At 43.8% G+C, this 20,984-nt stretch overlaps 1 protein-coding gene across 2 annotated transcripts in view; it reads left to right on the forward strand.

The window, feature by feature from the left end:
• Positions 1 to 20,984, forward strand: part of LOC142560908 (uncharacterized) — a 236,316-nt gene that overhangs the window by 109,008 nt on the left and 106,324 nt on the right. For both annotated transcript variants that reach the window (XM_075673325.1, XM_075673323.1), the window contains exons 19-22: positions 7,807 to 7,883; positions 8,805 to 8,998; positions 12,294 to 12,487; positions 18,818 to 18,947. In XM_075673325.1, the coding sequence (XP_075529440.1) occupies positions 7,807 to 7,883; positions 8,805 to 8,998; positions 12,294 to 12,487; positions 18,818 to 18,947 (595 nt within the window). The remainder of the gene's footprint in view (positions 1 to 7,806; positions 7,884 to 8,804; positions 8,999 to 12,293; positions 12,488 to 18,817; positions 18,948 to 20,984) is intronic.

Here is a 20,984-nt window from a genome sequence, read left to right on the forward strand (position 1 = left end):
TATTGTGCAGTGGTCAGCTGCCGGTATCGGCGTGTCAATATTGTTGACACAATGTGCAAATCACTGCCCCGTTTCTGTACACTGTTCAGAAACTTAAGTGCAAACTATTTTGAAACAACTTCAACGCTTTGTTACAACAATGCCTGGTGCTGCTGCTGCAAGCCAGCACGCTGGACGTCATGGCGGTCGGTGCACAGCCCCGCACGTACTGGCGTGCAGCTGCCAGGCGCTCACAATCCTCCAACAATGCGGCCAGCCATTGAAAATATGTGAAATAAGCACTGCGTATTAGAACAGTAGTATCTTCCCAGTCGAATCTCGATGCTTATCTAATTTTTTTTTCCAGATTTTTGTTCAGTATCCCTTTAAGTAATCCAGCTGAAGAAGCGGAATGCTGGTATCTGCAACAGAAATTCAAATCAAATCAAGTCAAATTTATATCAACATACAACTGATGTTGAGGACCGTGGACAAAAAGCTAGCAAGGCTTGACGTGGTCCAAGGCACCCCATTTTACTGGCAGCAACAAAATAACAAAGGATAAACACAGTTTAAAACAAAGTAATAAAAAAATAGGATTTCCACACTAATAACTGTGAAACTATTATAAGGATGACTACGAGAAAGTATTAGAAGTAAAGCATACACAATGATTAATTCTTAGAAATACAGCTAGTCATCAAGAAATTACAAAAAAAAACTCAAGAAATAATCACAAGAAATGCAGAACTATATACAGTACACAAATTTTATAAGACACAGTACATGGAATATTTCATACAGCAGCATACAGAGGGACTTTATGTGCATAGTATAAAAAATCACTATACAAGAAATACACCTCATCAAAGAACCTTCAAGCGTTTATATATACACGCTCGCAGCTAGATACATGTATATGTTTATCCTAACACATAAATGAGCATTATGTTACGTTTGCTTTCTTTAAATGGTAAGGTAGTCGAAAATGTAGCATTTGATAAGTATAATTTGTTCTAGACCTTGGTAATTCTCATATTTCAGAGCTTCTTGTATTGACCGTATTATGCTTTGGTATTAAGTTAGAGATACGTTTTAGGGTGTCATTGTTTTTTTTAATACTGGTCATATAACTATATTTTCGTAAATGTTAGGCATGGATAGCAAATTGACCTTGTCGAATAGAGGACTAGTGTGCGTTAAGTAAGGAATGTCTAGGATAAATTATACGGCCTTTTTCTGTATTCTATGCAGTGCATTGATATTGCAAAGTGTTGTAGTGCCCCAGACAAGATTACAATAGTTTATATATTATAACAACAGTGATTTGTACAGAAGAAGTTTCATACTTTCTGGAAGGAAAAAAGTGCAACTTACATAGTATTCCACTCACTCGAGAGAGCTTACCCATTACAATTTCCACGGGAGCATTCGACGACAAATGTTGCTCAAATACAATGCCAAGACACTTAATGGAAGGAACAATAAGCAAAATGGAGTTATTAAGCTGCAGAAGGGTACAAGTATCAATATTTTCATTTTATGGCCTAAAAAGTACAACCTTTGCTTTACTGACATTTATTGTTAATGAGTTCGCAATATTTCAAGGTGATAATTATGGCAGCACCTCTTTGGCTTTAATCATGACATCTTCAGGATTTTTTTGCAGTTGCAAGAATTGTAATGTCATCTGCATATACAATAAATTTTACAACATTATCAATACTCACTAAATCATTAATATAAATACAAAAAGGTAAGGGGCCCAAAACACTTCCCTGTGTTACTCCTGCGATAAGTTGTTTTTCAATTCGGACGCATGACAGTTTATAACTGCTTGTTGCATGCAGTACTGAAGACATGATTCTAGTAATTTCAAAAAACCATCTCAAAAACCATAATAGTTAAACTTTTCTAGTAGGGTAGTATGATATCGACACGGGTGCACAGTGCAAAAGACGAGGACTGAAGGAAGAACTCAGCACAGGCGCTGTGTTCTTCCTTCAGTCCTCGTCTTTTGCGCTGTGCACCCGTGTCGATATGAAATCACCAACTTGCCCGAGCTTCCACCTTATCAGGGTAGTATGATTTATGCAGTCGAATGCCTTTGAGTAGTCAACAAAAATACCCACTCTACATAGCTGACATTCGAAAGAATGTAGTATAATTTCCTTTTTTCTTGATTTGATTTGATTTTTTTCTTGAAGTTGATTGACATCTTGTAAATCTAAACTGCATATTTGTTATTAATTTATGCTTAGCTATAAAGGATGTAATGCAGCTGTGAATTAATTTTTCCAGAGGTTCTGAAAAAATTGGCAAGGCGGTTTATTGGTCTATAGTTAGTTAAATTGTTTTATTGTCACTCTTGTGTAACACTATAACTTTAACGACCTGGAGGCTCTTTGGGAAAACTATCATCAGATAAAACAAGCTGTAAGTATGCGTCAACACCAGAGTGATTGCACCTAGTACACGCTTTGCAGGCCCAATTTCAAGATCGTCAGCATTTACTATTTCTGATAGATAAGAAAGTGTCAATTATTTCCCTATCTGTCGTAGCAGCCAAAAATGCAGATTGGCTGGTCCTTGAAGTTAGATAATGCAAACAATCTGGATCGTGAGAACTCTTTACTAAACTGGTAAAATACTTGTTGAAAGATTCAGCTAGTTCCCTTTCTGATATTACATTGGCATTAATTGTTATTTCCCTAATACTCTCCTCATAGCAACTTCGTCCAAGAACTATGTTAACATGCTTCGAAACAATATCTGATTTTTTTCATGATGTCAACATTAAATACATTCTTTTCTCACGATGCAGAACACTATTCACTTTATTTCTTTGAACCCTAAATTCATGCAAAGTTTCTTCAGACCACGCTGAAATAAAGTCAAGAAATAAGTGGTATTTTTTCAGCGTATTTCTTTTAAGCAGTGTTTTGTAACCCATGGCTTTCTACTTTTGTTTACAGGTTTAAAAACCTTGTAGCTGAAACATTTATCATTAGCAGCTTTAAACTTTTCGTGAAAATATTCATAAGCTGTCTCGGGGTCTGTAACAAGCAGAATAGGTGACCAGTCAGTGTGCATTTATCTCCCATACAGTCAAAGGAATGTCGTTCACGGTTCCAATAGATGTGGTTTGTTTAAGGAATAGAAAAATTGGGAGATCACTGATGTGAGTGCCTACAACATCTGATGATAGATTTGTATTTTCAATATTTGTTATGAAGACGTCTAATAGTGTAGTTGAGTCATGGGAAATATGAATCGGAGAATTTACTACATTTGCAAAACTATTAGATTCAGAAGTCCTATATAATTCTTCATGTGGTTTACAAGACTTTGACCAGTCAATGTTTACATAATGAACTTGAAGCCATTATCGTTAATCCAGCTTGGGTGCTCATCTATAAAGCACAGAAAGCTTGGTATGTTTGTACATGGAAATCTATATAGAAAAGTCGCAGGCCTGTACGGCGCATGAAGCATGGTCACAGCTTAAGCTGGAAGAGCGGCTCCATAGAAGCTCCGTTTTCGGCACCCCACACTACAGCGTGTTCGCAGCGAAGTCTCTAAGCATTGTTTTCATGAGAACGATCTGAACTGTCCACCCGGCGTCAATGGCTAGCTGCGGCTTGTGCTGTGGCTTGACCTGCTCTCTGCGTAACGGTCTGCTGAACCTGTTGTTGCCTGGTTGCAGCCGCATGTAGCTCTACGATTCACTTCTTCAGCAGCGGTTCGTACCTTGCGAGGAGGCACCATAACATGTATACTGAAGGGTAAACACAGGTATCCAGACTACGTGGCACACATGTCACATCCCTTGGCCTGGGGCACGGGACATTGCTGTTGATCATTGTAATGATGGTTTATTGTCATCCCCTTCGAAACGGGGTGGTGACAGTCACCTAGCCTGCTTGAGTTAACCAGCTCCAGCTAAATGCAGCATGCAACTGCTATATGCAACTGCTACATATTGCCACATCCAATATGCGGAACATAGAAAAAGATGAAGATCTCGCGCATTGCAGAAGAGAAGACGAGGTCCCTGCACAATCGTTTTTCGGTTTGCCTGTAATTAAAGTGTAATGCCCTGTTTTATCAGTTCCCACTGCTTGTAAATACTGACACTGGTGGAGGCACTGGGTAAACGTTTGGGACGCCTGTCAGCAGCCCCACATCAAGCCCGAGATGTTTTCCGTGTATCGAAACACCCGTTCACCGCGCCAGCCATCGCCTACTAGGCCCAAGCCCAGAATTTGGTCCCCTACCAGGCAGTCTGCCTGTTACCACAAGTGCCCAAGCCATGGCAGACCCAGGCCTTGCACAGGTGACTCTTTTGACTCCTTGGTCTCCTGTGAGCTTCCACGGCAACGCCTACGAGGATGCAGAAGATTGGCTCAAGGAGTACTAGTGCGTAGCCAAGTATAATAAGTGGCATGCTGGACAGAAGCTGTCCCACATGTATTTCTCTCTTGAAGACGGAGCCCACACGTGGTTCGTAAATCGCGAGGGAATCTGGCCAGGCTGGGATGAGTTCCACCGCCAGTTCCTCCGTACCTTTGGGAGCACCGAAAGGCAAGAACATGCACAGCGTCTTCTCAAATCACGGATTCAAAAGCCAGATGAAACTGTTGCCATGTTCACTGAGGACATGGCTCGTCTTTGTCATCGTGCAGACCCCGATATGTCCGACGCAAAAAAACTCAGCCACTTCATACATGGCATTAAGGAGCAGCTGTTTGCCGGACTTGTGTGGAACCCGCCGACAAGCATCGATGAATTTATTAAAGAATCAACGGCCATAGAGCGTGCATTACACCTATGCAGCCGCCAGTATGATCACCTGACCAGCACTGGACCGGCAAGTTCCGCAGCAGTGATGGTCACATATGAGTGTTCCTTGCGCCGGCTGATACGCGAAATTGTTCAGGAAGAAATTAAGAAGCTTACTGCCATGCCAAATGAATGCACAGCTGCGTCGATGGCTGAAGTTGTGCGCCAAGAAATAAAGCAAGCATTTGCAGCTCCCGAGCCAAATTTTCAGACGTGGCAGCCCAGGTATGTTGATGTTGTGTGTCGACCGCCACCTTCCATGCTGACACCGCAGTATCACCATCAGTCAGCACCGGCATCACCTTGGTACCATAGGGAACATTCCACCGCTTCGCAGAACCGACATTTGACGCACAGCTGACTACAGGCCCTTGTGCTTCTACTGTGGCGAAGCGGGCCACATCTGCCGTCATTTCTCTTATCGCCTCGAAGCATACCAAGCATTTCCATCCCCTGATTCTCGTCGTGTTTTTGACGGCAGCCAAGCGAACATCAACACAAATTTGACGAGCAGGCAAGCCGATTCTCCTGTCTACCGGTCACACTCCCCTCCTTCGGGACATCGTTTTCCAGCTGCAAGATGCAGTTCCACTGACGTGGCCCGAGGGCGATCTCCCAGCCTACGCCGGGAAAACTGAAGGCCGCGACCTCAGGGGGGAACATTGCCACACGTCGAAGTGCCAAAAATCCTCCATTGCAATCGAACGAGAAGCCGATACAGCTGGATGATTTGATGACAGACGAGATTGTTAGTGCTGTTGTTACTGTATTTGAAAAGACTGCTTTCGTAACGCCTGATGGGCTTTACGAATTCAAGGTCCTGCCTTTCGGTTTATGCTCAGCTCCAGCAACTTTTCAGCTACTCATGGATATGGTTCTGTCAGGCCTGAAGTAGCAGACATGCTTAGTATACCTCGACGACGTCATAGATTTTTCAGAAACATTTGAGGAACACCTGAGATGGCTGCTGGTGGTTCTACAAATGATACGGTCCACCGGCTTAGCACTGAAAGTGGTTTTGGCACGTAAAACCCTACAATTTTCATCAGTCGGGTGACAAAGTCTGGGTTTGGAGACCCACCCGTCGGCGAGGGCTTTCAGAATAGCTCCTCAGGCGGTACTTTGGTCCATACAAGTTTTTTCGGCGCCTCAACGACCTGAACTACGAGGTTATCCCTGACAGTCCTGCTTCTTCCAGGGTGAGGCAGCATCCATGAGAAGTTGTGCACATTGTGCGCATGAAGCCCATTGTTCAGAATGAAGTGCCCACACCTCGTCTGACACATTTTCCTGCCGCTAGCTGAGCATCGGGATGATGCTCTCTCTGCAGGGAGGCAAATGCCATATCCGATATGCGGCACATAGAGAAAGACAAAGATGCATTGCTGAAGAGAAGACGAGGTCCCTGCGCAATCATTTTTCGGTTTGCCTGCAGTTAAGGTGTCCTGCCCTGTTTTATCAGTTCCCACTGCTTGTGAATCGTATAACAGAACTGCAATGCAAATTTTGTATGTGTTGATGATACACGTTGATACATACAATGAAACAAAGAAATGTCGGTGAGCGGGTGGGTGAGAGTGGCACATGCCTAGTATGCCACTCCCTCACTACGTACGCCACTGCTCAATGGTACTTACATGCTTTCTCTTCAAATTAGTTGTAAAAAAGCTGTAAAAAATTAGCTGTTATAAAGGAGATAGGTGCAAATAGCATAAATAAGACGTGCAACTTACGTGCAGGGCCCACAGGAGGTGAAAATGTGCAGTCTGTAAATTTTACGTCCACAATCAAAGTGGACTTCCCACCAACAAGAGGCTCAGCGCAGAAGAAGCTGTGCAACCGGCAGACAAGAGGAACAGCGCCCAGCAGGCTGTGCAAAGATTCACTGCTCAAACAGCCAACGAACACATTTTTCCCCACCAAAAGGTCCTTCTGTCACCCTTGTCTCCTTACTGCTTTCCCCTACCGTGCCTGAAGCGGTGGACAGAAGTGGAGAAAAGACGTCGAACAGAAGAGAAAAAAAAAAGCAATCACACCCACCGCTCCCTTCCCTATTAGTGCTGCCCGAGCATTGGCCTGAGCTGACCACCACAGATGGTTGAGGTGATCATGCACATGTCTTGCATCTTCACCTAATTCGCCGCTTCACTCTTCACCCATCTCCTTCCTATTCTTTAGCTCCCCTCTCCCCACAGGCACACTGTCGCACTGTTCTGTGTTTCCAATGCTACACTGCACCAAATACGGGAATTCATTTACATGCTTTGAATTGAACCATACTGGCTTCAGGTTCATCCATTGTGGGCTTCCTTTTTTTATTGGCTCTTAAAATCACATTTATTTCATAATCTTTCGATACTTGGACGTGAGACATTGTGGGGATGCGCGACTCTCGCGCGTCCTCTGATATATTTTTCCCGCATAGCGCGTCCCCTGATATGCTGTTTTCCCGCACGGCTCGTGTAGCCTGGCGCCCGCGGCGGTCGGAGTGGTTGAGGCGCAGTGCGAGAGAGGGCGCGAGTGTTGCGCTGCTAACGCCGCCGACAGCGGGCGCCGAGAGACAAGGCGCTTGCTCTTTCCCGGCGGGACTGGCGAACGCGGCGGACGTCCCGCGCGTGCGCCGATCCATCCGCGGCCTGCGAGACCGTCTCGCGTGGCCGCCTTCGAGCGCGCCACCGTTCGCGTGACTGTACGCGCGAACGACCAGGCCTTGGGATCCAGCATGGGGAGAACATATTCGCTCGCTATCCGGTCGCGGTGAGTCGGACTTCTAGATTTGTCGCGTGCCCATCGGCATGTTTTGTGGATAGCAACTCGGCTAGCAGGCATTGATCTATGAAAGGTGCAATAAATGCCTTTGTGATTGTTTGCACTACTGTGTTGGTGTTCCATTGTACCAAGAGCATGGTTGAGGTGGTTAAGAACACAACTTACATTTTGCCATTGCACGTGTTTACTGTGCCCTTTCTTGTTCTTTTTTTACAGAGATATAACAGCGCTTGCAGTCACTGCAGTACTTCCATCAAAACACAACAAACTCAAGATTGAGGTCATCACAAAAGGTGCATTTTTAGTACCTAATATTTAGCGAAGGTGTTCATTCCTGAACATTACTTACATGTGCGATCACATTATATGGCGAGCTGTTCAAATTGTGGTGTGTACATGTTCAGTGGGCAACTGTGGGAATTGTATGGTGCAGCTGGCCTTATAGGAGAGCCTATGGGCACTCCAAAATCTGAAATAACTCATAACGGCTGCCACCGTAAGGAATTTGCAACCCATTATCAAAGTGGCTGGCTCAGCACGTCGCTGTGACAGCTGCCATAATTCTTTCTCATACAGGTTTACCCAGGGCATGCTCAATATACATTTACAATATATACATTTATCTCGGTTCCTGTACATCGTGTGGCTCATGTATCTTTGCTCTTTGCTCTATTTCCGAGGTGCAGCAGCTAGTGAAAGCCACAGTACAGCCGGACTATTGCTGCTCGTCCAGCCACTTTGATAATGTATTGTGTTTTTCTCGTAAACCTTTTTTGTTCCTCTAAAAGCGCCAGCAGTTGAACCTCTCTGTAACGAGGTAACATCTGACATGAAAATACCTTCATTATATTCAATATTTGTAATACGCATATATTCATTACAGGCCGATATCGGTGAAAAGCGTATTAGGTTTACTTCGTTGCATCCAGTAATTTGTTACATCCATGTTGGTCATGTCGAGGCTTGACTGTATTTTTTATTACTCATCTCAGTAAATGAGCAGGTGCATGCTCTGTATGTCTGCTGCATGCCATCTCATCCAAGGACGTGTCAGGTGACTCAACCACCCTCCTTGCTGAAATCATTTGGCCCATTCTACAGTTCACCTAATGATATATACTCATTTTTGCTGATTGTTTCCATGCCAGAACTAGAAAAAAAGAAATGCTTCTAACATTCCTTTTTCCGCCCTTTCCTCACACTGTCTTTTTCAGCCACGTTGCCAAAAAATCTGCTGATATATCAGACTAAAGCTGATGGTGGGTTTGAGCTTGTCGTTCCTGACGTGCCTTTCCTGAAGGCAGCCATGAAGAAAAGAAATTCTGACAGTCAAGATGGAAGCAGTGCAGTTGTGACGGAATATGGCCTTGGGTATGCACCGGGGCAGCATCTTGTCCTCATCTATGAGGTGAGCAGACATGGGATGAGCTTCCGTTGTTTGAATTTTTTTTTGTAACATTTGCTATTTTTAAAGTTCAAAGTTTAGTTTTCAGTAGGCTGAAAGAGGCAGGGGAAAAAGTTCAAAATTCAATTTTAAAAATGCCTTGCCACTGGAAATAGAACTTTAAAAACATCCTAAGTGGTTAATTAAGGGAAAATGAGGCATCCACCCAATCGTAAAAATTGCTTCAGAATTGCTACAAATGCTAGAAAGACTTTTCGTTCGAGGAATCCGTATGGATTTCCTTTGTAGAAATTGCTATGATTGGATGGACGTCTCATTTTCCCTTAATTATTTCTGTCCACCTTGTGGGTTTCCGCAGAACTATTATGTTATCCTAAATGGTAAAATGGTTATCTAAATGGTGATAACTAGAAAGGCCTTTGTCTGGTAGTGGACATAACACAGTGTGATGATGATGACACTGACAATGAGAATGACGATGTTCATGATGAACACCTACACCAAGCTATACCAAGAGTGAAGTGGTGGTTTGCTCAGGTGCAAGGGTACAGCAGAAATATTAAGTAGGGGTGTGCAAATATCCAAAAATATTCGAATATCCGGTTGGATACGAATATTCGATTCAAATCGAATATATTTTTGGCTGTTCGGGAGCAAACAGGGTTTTTAGTATTTGTTTCTATCTGATCTAGGAATATTGGTGCGATTTTGTGCTGAATTTTGTCATGTTTTTACGCCATGAGCGAAATTTTGCTTGTAAAGTACACTTAGCCTTTAAACGCCTGAACTTTGCGGGGAAGCGAGCCTCTCAATAGCAAGGGGCGCGGGTTTGTGAACAGTGAGGGTGCACTTTCTTTTTACTGTGCCATCTTTAATTTCAAGCTTATTGCTTGACAACAAGTGCGATGAGTGACGACTGGCACAGGGTCAAACGCCTCCGAGATTACGGGCATTTGATGCGGTATGATAATCCACAGGCTGGTGAGGACAGCTAGTGGGAAACTAGTCTAGTTTTTCAACATTGACAATGTAATTGCAATGTTCCAAAACAACAAATTAAACCAAACTTGCTAATAAATGCATGTGCATATCATTATTCAATATTCAATTCAATATTTGAAGCTAAGTATTCATATTAGATTTGTATTCGAAAATTTTGATATTCGTACAACTCTAGTAATAAGCTAAAAATAATGCGGCAGAACCCATCTCACGATGCCTGTCTATGGTATATAATGTATTGGCTTTGGATCAAAAACGCTCGACGACATCAGGTACTGCTGCTGCAAAGCCTGCGCATGAACCTCTTAACTGCATGGTGTGCCGGTGCATGTGAACAGTTATAAATATGTCTTGCGGCAACCGGGCTCCTCTATTGGGCTTCTTTCTGCAGACATGCTGTGCCATCTAATGGCACTGGCAAGAAGTCCGGGCGTGACTTCCAAGATGAGAAGCGTGGTGCCTGCAAGTGCTGAGAGTGGTTCCCTCGCTTGCAGCCCGCTCAGTGGCACACACTCAGTGACTCAGGTTGGCGAGAGGTCCGTTGAAGAGCGGCACACACCCAGTGCATTTGCGGCACAGCGTGCTAATGCATCGGGTTGCTGTTCTTGAGGAATCCCTGTCACGTCGGTTCAATTCCGCCAATCATCGGATAGACTTAAGGGATCTCTTTCGTCATCCTAGAGTGGCATCACACCTGGTACCCTAGTGGCACACAGCCGGTTCATTGAAGAGTGCCACACGCCTAGCTACATACCGAGTGCCGTTTTGGTTTCACTCGGCATCGCACAAATTTAAGGGATATACCTTTTCTCATTGCAGAGTGGCACACTCCCAGCAGTGGCGCATACCTATTTTACCCAATTTGTCATAAAATACGTTCACTGAAGAGCGGCACACACCCAGTGACCCAAGCTGGCATCAAAGAGGTTCACTGAAGACCAGAAAGGACCGAGTAGCACATACACAGTGCTTTAAGTCGGAATCAAGTAATTTTGAATGCATAAGCATTTATATGCCTACCCACAAGAAATTTGTTCATCACGTAAGGCAATGAATGGTTCATACCCCGTTAAGTGATGGCTCATACCCCTGTAAGCAAGCAAAAAATGTAATGGCTCATACCCATGTAAGGTAGAGGCTACAAGTGCTCAGCAAAGTGACGCAAACAGTGCATAGATTCGTTGAACTCACCCATACAACACACAGAACAGCATATGTGTTTAAATAAAGAACAAGCTCAAAACAAGCATCTCAACCATAAGTAAAGCATTGCATACCCCCCTCAGCAAATGTAGTGGAGGTTTTGCGACAGATTTGCTAAATTAACCTTAATTAACAACGGAGGTTGTGGGTTCAACTCCTACGAAAGGGCAAGGATTTGAGTGTCTTAATTAACTCTATCTTGATTAACTGTGTCTAATTAACTTACCTTAACACCAGTGGTCGTGGGTTTGAATGCTGCAATGAATTCCATTTTAATTAAACCTGCCTTATCATGTTCATTGTCGAACATGATAGGACACACACGCCGTTGCGTGTCTCTTTCTGTCATCTGATGTCCGTTTTTAGCGCTGTTTTTTAAACATTAAGGAAAACTACCAACTCACCCAATCTCCCGTTCTTCAAATATATATTACATTCACCTTGTTATGTCTGTGTGCATTAAATTTCGTTAGACTGTATTTTGGATTTCCGTGGCAGTAGTTTAGCGTGTAGTAAAGATGAGGCGTAGTAAAGACAAGATGAGCCAACAAGCCCATTTTGCTGCACTTGGATTTCCAGCCTGTTCTATACTGTACAGGAATAACGTAGTGTTCAGTTTTACTAGCAACAATCGTTCACCAACACCGATTCACCTTTGTACTCATTTTCACTCACATTTACAGGCACCCACTAATGCTATACTTGTACCCACTCACACTCGCCAGCACTTACATTCGTACTCATGTCCACTCGCACTTGCCGACAGTCAGAACGAGAAAAAAGGGGGTTAACCGACGGGCCCAGTATTTATTAATCATATCGTGAGAAGCCGACAGTCATTCACTTCTGCATGTCCACTCAAGCTCACCAGCACTCTGTTCAGTTCACACCCACGTCCAATCACACCTTCGGTCATTTTCTCACGCTGTTTTCCAAGTCTGTGAGGTGAATGTGGAGCGACTGTCTGTCATTGTTGTCATGAGTGAGTGTGCCAACCTATAGTACGTAGTGCAGCAGGTACAGGAAATGATATGTATGCACACGAAAGTGCATGTCAAGGCGACAGTTCCACAGTCAAGCAACAACATTGCAGGACCGGTACAAGCAAGAGCAGAGGCAGAAGCCAACCAAGGAGGCCAACCGCATCCCCAGTGGACAGAGGGTGACTGTTAGTGTGAGACAGAGATCACTGAACGTGCAAACCAACTCCAACACCTATGGACTTTCTTGGACTGTGAACACACAGTCATCCGGAGTCAAGCAGGAGCTGAGATTCAATTTTGAAAGGTTTGCTTTTTCTCCTGTACAGCTGGACCGCTGTGTGCAGCTTGCTTGAAGGCAGGTTTGAAAATGGATCCAAGTTTCTTCTTTCCAAGTGAATCGTAGTGTTGTGATATTACTGCTGTTTAATATGAGGTGTGTTCAAAAATAAACCGAACTTTTGCTATAACACCTTTACTGCTTATGGTACAACATTCTAAGTGCTGTCCTCTTCAAAGTAGTCCCCTCTACTGGCAATGTACTCTTCCCATCTTCCATTTTTGGAAAGCCTCCTGGAACGCACTTTCTGGAATGGTGCACAGGTCTCTTCTTGTATTGTCCTGGATCTCCTGTACAGTTTGGAAACGACGTCTTTTCAAGGTAGTTTTCAGCTTGGGGAATAGAAAAAGAGTCTGCTGGGGCTAGGTCCGGGGAATGTGGCGGTTGGGACACAACAGGAGTGTGGTGTTGCGCTAAGTAGCTGCAGGCAAGGAGCGATGCTTGAGCCGGGGCATTGTCATGATGCAACATCCAAGCCTGATGTTCCCACAATTCAGGCCTCTTACTGCGCACAGAATCTCTCAAACCTGCTAGAATTCCCTGGTAAGCTTCTTTGTTTACCGTCTGACCATGTGGCACAAATTTCTGATGGACAATGCCTTTGCAGTCAAGAAACACAGCCAACATCCCCTTCATTTTTGACCGACTCATGCAAGCTGTTGCATACGACTCGTGCGTGCTGTGTGTGACTCATGCGTGCTGTACCCACTGCGATGACTGCACTTTCGTTTCAATATTATAGCCATAAACCCATGTCTCATCACCTATTATGATGTTCTTAAGAAAGTTTTCATCATCATTGGCAGCGGCAGGAAGTTCCTGGCTGATTTCAACACGGGTCTGCTTCTGTTTGTCAGCCAACAAACGCGGTACGAATTTTGCACTGACGCAACGCATCCGACGTTTGTCACTCAAAATTTCATTACATGATCTTACGCTGATACCCACTTCGTCAGCGACTTCTCGAACAGTCAAACAACGATTTTCACGAATCACAGTTCGAACTCTCTCGACGTGGTCATCATCTGTGGATGTGGAAGGTTGCCCAGGCTTGGGATCATCACCGACCGACAATTTTCCATGTTCAAAACACTTGAACCAACCGTAGCACTGCGTGCGACTCATACAGTCTTCCCCGTATGCTTGGCTAAGCAACTGAAATGTCTCTGTTTTCCCAAGTTTGTAGCAGAACTTCACACACACACACGCTGTTCTTCCAATTCCTTCACTGTCACTTTGGCACCAATCCGAAGAACAGCTTGTTCATGTGCTCACTTCAGCAGCTGTAGTTCGCCAACTAACGGTCAGAGCAAAATGCGGCAAATGGCAGGTTGTTGTCTAAACCTGCCACTTCATGTGCTCAGTAGCCACAGCACGCTCCCTCTGCCGGTTGGTGCGCCTATTTCAAAAGTTCGCTTTCTTTTTGAACACACCTCGTATACGGGGCTTCTTGGTTCACCAAGAAGCTTCTAGATGACAACTTCATTCATGACTGACTGGTTAGTAATTGCATGTTATAACTGTGCTCACTTTGTTTGTTTGTTTGTTTGTGTGTGCATACATGTGTGTGTGTGCGTATGTGTATGTATGCATTTTAAAAAGTGCAAGAGTTCCTCTTGTACGAGGGCCAGTAAGAAAGTCTTTGGCCCTATTTTTGTTTAGTCACATTATGGCTGTAACTATGAAGTCACCACATATCCATTCCCAGTGGTGGACCTTTCTTGGACCGACCCAGCCTTATCTGCCGGTAGCTCGACAGTATGGCGCTGCAGTTGTTGAAGATCGTAGTTGTGCTTCACACGTCCACGACATACGAGCAACGATGTGTAATTCGCTTTCTATGGAGCAAGGGACGAACTCCCATCGAAATCCACAGGGAAATGCAGCCTACGTGTGTGGAAAGGTGTCTCGCTTTAAGATGTGTGAGGTGGTGGTGGCGGTGTTATGAGTTTGCAAAAGGCCGTGAAGACTTGCATGACAATGAGCATTCGGGGAAACCGCATGCGTCGCTAACTGACGACGGGAGCATCTCAACTTCAGTGCTGGGTCATTCCAGATGAAACGATCCAGACCCCAGAAGCGACCAACGTTAATTGTACTGAAAAAAATTGGGCTAGATGACTTCTTTCTGAATAAGGTTTTGCCAAATTATTTTCATTGCAAAAATTTATTAATCACTTGAGAACTCTTAGAAATTTCCGGGAAGAAGCAAAAGTTGGTTGGAGGTAAATTTTTTTTTATTCAAGTGTGAAAGTAGGTGCAACAACAAACTTTATTTTAGAGCATTATACAGCCATGCTTCTTTCATATTATGTTATAATTGAATGCATTTTATAATTTTCCACATTTATTTGGCTCAGTAAGGAACCAAAAAATGTTGCATTTTCAGACATTTTTTTCGTAAACTGCATTAAATATTCAGCTGCAATAATTTTTCTACATTTTTGCCTGTTGCTGTAGTGTTTGCTAAAGATAATTCCAAATTATTAAGAAATATATTTTTAAGAGAAAAATATCTCTGAAGTTGGCAAGAAATGACTTTTTTGCGAGATTCAAGCCACATTTAAGCATTAAGGCCCCCAGATAAAAATATGTCAGATAGCTCAATATATGCGCTGGCCTCTTAGCTTGTGATATAAAAATTTTTCGAGCAAATTTTGTTTGAAGCAAGAAAGTTTTTTGGAGTCAGCAACCATGTCACCAGTAGCACTATGTACGTGTTGCCAGTCTTCTTCTTGTCTGCGTGTCGTCTGCTTTCTCCTGGTTGTCTGCCGCCCAGCAGATGGCAGCTAGTACACCAGGTGTTCAAAATTAAGCTTGATTGTTTTCCTAAATTTAGGCACTGGGAGGCACGCGAAGACCACCTGTACAAATAAGTATAAGCATAGGCAAACATAACTGTTGCTTTTCCCCTCTTGGCTGGCAAAATCAAGATATGACAGCACGATGTGCCGTGCAGTTGTTGCTCTTGATTTCAATGAAACTTACAATACTTCAAAATCAGCAGTCACTTTATTTGCATAGCCCAGGCAAGGACCATTCCTGCTCGTCTAGTCACCATTACGCACGCGCACTGCCATCCGGCTTCTCCGCTTGCGCCATTATCTAGGCATGGCAGCTGCCACCATTTTTACAGGCTGCATGGTCACGCATTACGACAGTGGTTCCAGGTTCTTCGATTTTTTGTTTCGCCAGTCGAGAGGGGAAGGAGAACACTTATCATCTTTGCCTACCCTAGCAAAAAAACTGATAGAAATTTCCATAAGTCTCTTAGGAATGTGTATAGGTTGTACGGGTCATCCTATGAGTCTGATATATATTCCTACCTGACCCATAGAACTCTTTACCAGACTGGTAGGCAGCAGATAGATCTCACTGTGCTGTCTACAAGACCAAATAGGATGATGTATCAGTCTTTTAAACCCAGATAGAGATCATCATACAACATACAGAAATCTAATTGAGGCACTGATAAAGCATGTCTGGAATAGCACACACACCTGAAGAGATGTTTTTAAAATGACCAACATCACCATGCCCATTTGTGCTCACAGATGCTGCATAGAACGCCATGTCTAATTGACACATGTTTCTATCATATTCCAACTTCATATGAAGCTATTTTCTCCAAACTATGCACTTTTGCATTTGTCCCAAAAGTGTTGTGATATGTGACAGAACACAAGTGAGCTTGTGCAAAAAGAACAAACTGGCATGGCACACTGACAGGAGGCAAGGAAACAGGACAGGCATCGCTATTGGTACAAAATCTACAGCAATACATCAGAAAATGACAATACAGCAGTATTATTCAAGCAAAAGTGAGTACTGATCTGAGCACTTATTCAACTAAGAACATGGATTTACCATTTCTAAAAACACATATTCATGAACAAAAACAGCCAAACATCAAGCGCACATATTGCAAAATCAGAAGGCACAATTCTTAACTGGGTGCTAGTCGAACCCCCGCACGTTGAAATGTGTAAGAGCAGTTTAACCTATATAGCCTTCAGCACGCAACAGTGAAGAAGGCTATCAGCAACAGGCTTCATATATAGTCTTTGATTCAAACCGTAATACACTGTTAAAATAAAATTTTAGAGTTTGCTCATTTCATTCAGAAAAAAAAACAGTGTCTTGGTCATGCCGCCACAGTTAACGGATAAACTTGCACTAGCTACATTGAGTCAAAGGAGTAAATAAAGTGAGGCAGACAGATGCATGGTGTGAAAATGATGCTGTTGTATCAAGTAGCATAACTGCTCACTTAACATTCAGCTGCTTTCCATGCCTCTGCATACAGACTGAGAAGCTTTACCTCTTTACCATCTGCTAGTGAAGCACTGTTTGTTTACTGCATGTGATCACCCACTCAAGACAGTCACTTGGTTAAGTAGAGTCCTTCGCTACATGTAAGGACACCAACCCGAAACCATGCATAAGTCTTGTAAAATATTGTCATGTTTTCGATACTGCAACTGTTCATCAGCAGCTGCATCACTACTGCCAACATGCAGACCATGCTCTGCCGTGCTCTGCCTTCTGTTGCTGGCACGAGCATTGTGTGCACACCACACCGGGATGCATCACTGGTCTGAGCAACGAACAGTGAACGTTGAGCTAAATATATCAAGTCTTTTCTTTGGGCACTGACAGATGCCAGCAATTTTTCTTTGGTCTCACCTCATGCGCCATCATTCCGAGATGCCTATAGCACAATGCTAAACTTTGCCGTCACTTTCAGTGCTTGGCTGTTAGGTGAAACCGTTAATTTTGAAGGCATTTGAGTATGTTCTGGTATATTCAAGCTAACTCCTTCATTACTCAAAAATAGAGAGACTTAAATATTTGTCTTTTCAGGCCCTCTGCAGATATCTATGCATTGACTCATGGGTCATTGTGTGTTTGTGCAGTGTAGCCATCAATGCAGTAAAATTATAGTTCTGTCTTGTATGCATTCTTATGCGCCTGCACACACTTCTACTGGTAGTGAAACGGGCAGGGCCAAGTGCATGCCTTGGCTCTGAAAGGTCACGAGTTCAAGCTCCACTAACATTGGTTCATTGTCATCATCAGCAGCAGCCTTTCTATGTCAACTGTAGGATGAAGTCCCAGTGTCCTGTGCCAGCTGATTCACTCCTGTGGCTTCAAATTTGCTGCGATGCAATTTTTTTTTTTAACTGGTCTTATCGTACCACCTAGACCTCAGCTAGATGTCTTCAGCTGTGTTTCCTTCTTCTGACACCCATTCTGCTGCTCTTTTGGCAGTGGGTTCTGACTTAATCTAACTTAACCAAACAGTAAAAAATTGGCACATGCATACATTACTGCAGTGCTCTTTTTCTTCAGGAGGGAAGCACTTAGCATCCTGTGCCTTAGTATGATATATATATATACATATATGCACAGATCTGCCAGGTGGGGTGTCCGTCACTTAATGGCAAAACTAAGTGAGAATTGTTAATTTACTGTCATTTGGTCTGTTCACACAGCTCTAATTTAAGGAAAAGGCAGACAATTGACAGACAGTGGTGTCTAACGATTCTGTACACTCGGAAAAAAAAAATAAATGAAGGAGCTTCTGCATGAGCAGTGTGCCAATTTTTCCAAGAGTGCACAATCACCGTGGCCGATTCATACACACTGTGAATATTTAAAAATTGTTATCACGGAAGCACCACTTGCAGCTAACACTCCGTGAAAAGAGCGACAGTGATTTCGTGAGGCAATTATCATAAAAAATAGTCAATGTTTCTGGGTCACGCAGCCAGTCAGAATGCATTTTCATTGAACAAGACTGAAAATAGGCACTTTGGAGTACCAGTGTCCAAAATAGACATTTGTGGGCTACGCTTACATTTACCTACCTTTGTGGCTATTTGGCTATAGTGTTCTGCTGCCCAGTACAAGTTCAACAGTTTGATTTACAGCCACATTTTGATGGAGGCAGAATGCAAAAACACTCCTGTACAGAGCTACCCCCAAGCCCTGCTATTTACTGAAGCATGCAACCTTTAATTTGGGTGTGCGGCGATTGCTTTCTCCTGCTGAGGTTGGGAGTTCAATTCCCCTCTCCAGTGGCCACAACCTGATTGTGGCAATAACACTCATTGGCTGTGCTTTTTGGGTTCTTGTCACAGTACTCCAGGTGGTCAAAATTAATCCAGAGTGTGAGTCTGCCGTAGAGGTTTGGGATGCTAAACCCTTTAATTTTATTGCAATTTTAATCATTTAGATTCTTTAAGCGCAAGTCACACTTCCAGATGCGAAAAGACTTGTTTTATCCTTTCTTAGGGGACCAGACGGCAGCATGGCCTGGCTGAGGGAGCTGCTAGCAGACGAGTTTTTCACTGAAGACGGTTCTGGTGGCTGGGTTCATGTTCTCCTTCATTGGAAGGTGCCTACCACCCTTGGAAAACATAAGGCAAGCGCTGATGGCATAGTTTTATATAGTGCTATCATCAATTACATCATTTGTGAAACCAAAGCTTTCTTTGCTCACTTCCTCCCCCCCCCCCCCCCATTGTTTGACATGAGTTGCCACTTGAGATTGAGAGGTCGAGTGGCCTGACAACATGCTTGCTTAACAGCTACTAGCAGGCTAGTTGGTTAATTATTATTCAGTTAAGGCGGCGCACTTGATAAACAGTCTCACACAAAACAAGGACACTCACCAGACACTATGTGTGCATCTTTTTTTTATGTGCGTCAATGTTTCTCAAGTACACTGCTTTAACTAAGTAACACATCGCTTTAGATGAGGATTGGTTGTTATGCTTAAATTTTTCTTGAAGGGCCCCTCACCAGGCTATGACAGAAATTTTAGTTATACACTGGAGAACACCACCCAGGGTGCATTCTGCCATAGTAAACTTTTTTTTTTTTTAGAGTGTGGGGATGTACTCAGAGTAAAAGATGGAGGCTTGAAGTGATCAACAGTGGTTGAACAAGGAATGTAGCTAACGCTGTAACTAGGGGACCTATAATGGAAAACTATTCCAATCTGTTTTTATTCCAAATCTGCCATTATTAGCCCTCCACGATAGGTCAGAATGGTTTGGGTCCCGCCCATATGGGCAGGCGCCACTGCCCAAGCCATTTTGACCTATCATAGAGGGCTAATCACCAATTTGGAATTAACACAGATTGGAACAGTTTTACATTATACCAACCCAGCATTGGCTATTGGCTGCAGAGACATTCTATGTTCAACCGCTGTAGAACTGTGACTAGGGGCAAAAGTAAAGACACAAATACTGACAGCGACAGCACATCTCCTGGAGTGCACCTATCCCACACAGCATAAATGCAGACCGATCCTAGAAACAGTACTTTTAAAAAGAGCTACATAGTTGCTGAGATAGAAGAAGCAAGTGAAAAGCAAGTCTAAATGAAATGTTAGGTCACCAAGAGGCGGTGATTCTAGCTACCCTCTCCACTGTAGAGGCTTTTCTCCATTGCCACGAGCAACATTCTTCTTCCACTTTCTTCCACACCAATTCACTTCAACTTAATTCAAATTTTATTTTTTCTGGTGTACACTAGAAACGTCCTCTAGTGTTAAACGCTTCTATCCATCGGAGTCTAGGGCCCACGGCCAATTTTGTCATGACGTCTTTGTTGTTTTTGGAACCCCATTCCTTTTCTTTCTTTGCATTTCCTAAGATGGTTTTCCACACGCTGCATTTCACACGAATTCTCACTGCTGCCATTTATTTGCGCATTGCAGGTGCAAAGCACATAATACAGTAATACACTAATGGTCCATTAGTGTGACGCCATCTTGTTTCTTGCTTCTTCAACAGGGGGCTTTTATTTTAATTTGCAGCTGTTTTGGCAGTGTTCTACATCGGTGCAATACTCTACATACGTGATCATCACTGTGTGACCTATGCATTATGCTTGCCTGTTTTGTGGGATTGTCACCCTTCACCGCGTGGCCTGGGGCCCGCGGCAATCGGTGTGGTTGAAGCACATTGCGAGAGATGGTGCGAGTGTTGCGCTGCTAAAGCTGCCTCACTGCAGGGTTACTTGGGCGTGGAAAGGAGAAGGTGCTTCCTTTTTGGCTCGAGGTCAGCAAGCGGCACGTACGTCCCGCACGTGCGCCAATCCATGCTTCTGCGAGACCGTCTCGCGAGGGCTTGTTTGAACGTGCCATCGTTCGCATGACCGTACGCGTGAACGACCAGGTGTTGGAATCCAGCATGGGGAAAACATATTCGCTCGCTATCCAGTCGCGGTGAGTCGGATTTCTGCGATTTGTCGCGTGCCCATCGGCATGTTTTGGGGATAGCAACTCGGCCAGCAGGCATTGATCTATGAAAGGTGCAATAAATGCCCTTGGGATTGTTTGCGCTACTGTGGTGTCGTCCCCGCAGGGGCGTCTGCGCAAGCAGGCGTTTGGTGTGTTGCGACACCACGTACCCGAGCACACGAGAGTTGGACTCTCCCGCATCTAACC

This window comes from Dermacentor variabilis, chromosome 10 (genome assembly GCF_050947875.1).
Source record: "Dermacentor variabilis isolate Ectoservices chromosome 10, ASM5094787v1, whole genome shotgun sequence".
In the NCBI taxonomy this organism is placed as follows: domain Eukaryota; kingdom Metazoa; phylum Arthropoda; class Arachnida; order Ixodida; family Ixodidae; genus Dermacentor; species Dermacentor variabilis.